This window comes from Dipodomys ordii, unplaced genomic scaffold (genome assembly GCF_000151885.1).
Source record: "Dipodomys ordii isolate 6190 unplaced genomic scaffold, Dord_2.0 Scaffold124, whole genome shotgun sequence".
NCBI lineage: Eukaryota > Metazoa > Chordata > Mammalia > Rodentia > Heteromyidae > Dipodomys > Dipodomys ordii.
The window spans coordinates 1,552,190-1,552,810 of NW_012267340.1; the positions used below are offsets into that span (position 1 = coordinate 1,552,190).

The 621-nt window shown below is 70.2% G+C and overlaps 2 protein-coding genes across 2 annotated transcripts in view; one reads left to right on the forward strand and one right to left on the reverse strand.

Annotated features, from left to right (window-relative positions):
- Positions 1 to 620, reverse strand: part of Zic1 (Zic family member 1) — a gene marked incomplete at its 5' end in the record, with an annotated part of 19,014 nt that extends 18,394 nt beyond the window's left edge. Inside the window, one exon of the mRNA XM_013029864.1 lies at positions 34 to 620. Within this exon, the coding sequence (XP_012885318.1) occupies positions 34 to 620 (587 nt within the window). The remainder of the gene's footprint in view (positions 1 to 33) is intronic.
- The window catches only part of Zic4 (Zic family member 4), a 120,900-nt gene that overhangs the window by 18,712 nt on the left and 101,567 nt on the right, over positions 1 to 621 (forward strand). The window lies entirely within an intron of this gene.

A 621-nucleotide genomic window follows, 5' to 3' on the forward strand; every position in this document is an offset into this window, starting at 1 on the left:
GTCCCCGTCCCCCCCTCCCCGCCCCCCGCGTACTGACCTGTGTGCGTCCGCTTGTGGATCTTGAGGTTCTCGGAGCGCGCGAAGACCTTGCCGCAGCCCGGGAAGGGGCAGGGGAAGGGCTTCTCGCCCGTGTGCACGCGGATGTGGTTCACCAGTTTGTACTTGGCCTTGAAGGGCTTGCCCTCGCGCGGGCACTCCTCCCAGAAGCAGATGTGGTTGCTCTGCTCGGGGCCGCCGACGTGCTCCACGGTGACGTGCGTGACCAGCTCGTGCATGGTGCTGAAGGTCTTGTTGCACGCCTTCTTGGGGCTGGCGAGCTGCTCGGGCTCGACCCACTTGCAGATGAGCTCCTGCTTGATGGGCTGGCGCATGTAGCGGAAGAAGGCGCCGGCGCCGGGGTGCGCGGCCATGTTCACGTTCACCGGCGCGTAGCCGTGCAGCTGCGGGCCGCCGTACGGGTCCGGGCGCGGGCTGGTCACCTGGCCGTACTGGTCCGGCCGCGGGTACACGTCCCCCGAGAAGCCCAGGCGCATCTGCCCGTTGACCACGTTGGGCGACGCGTGGCCGGCCGCCTGCTCGGCGGCGGCGTGCAGCCCCGGGAAGAGCAGGTGGCCCGCGGCG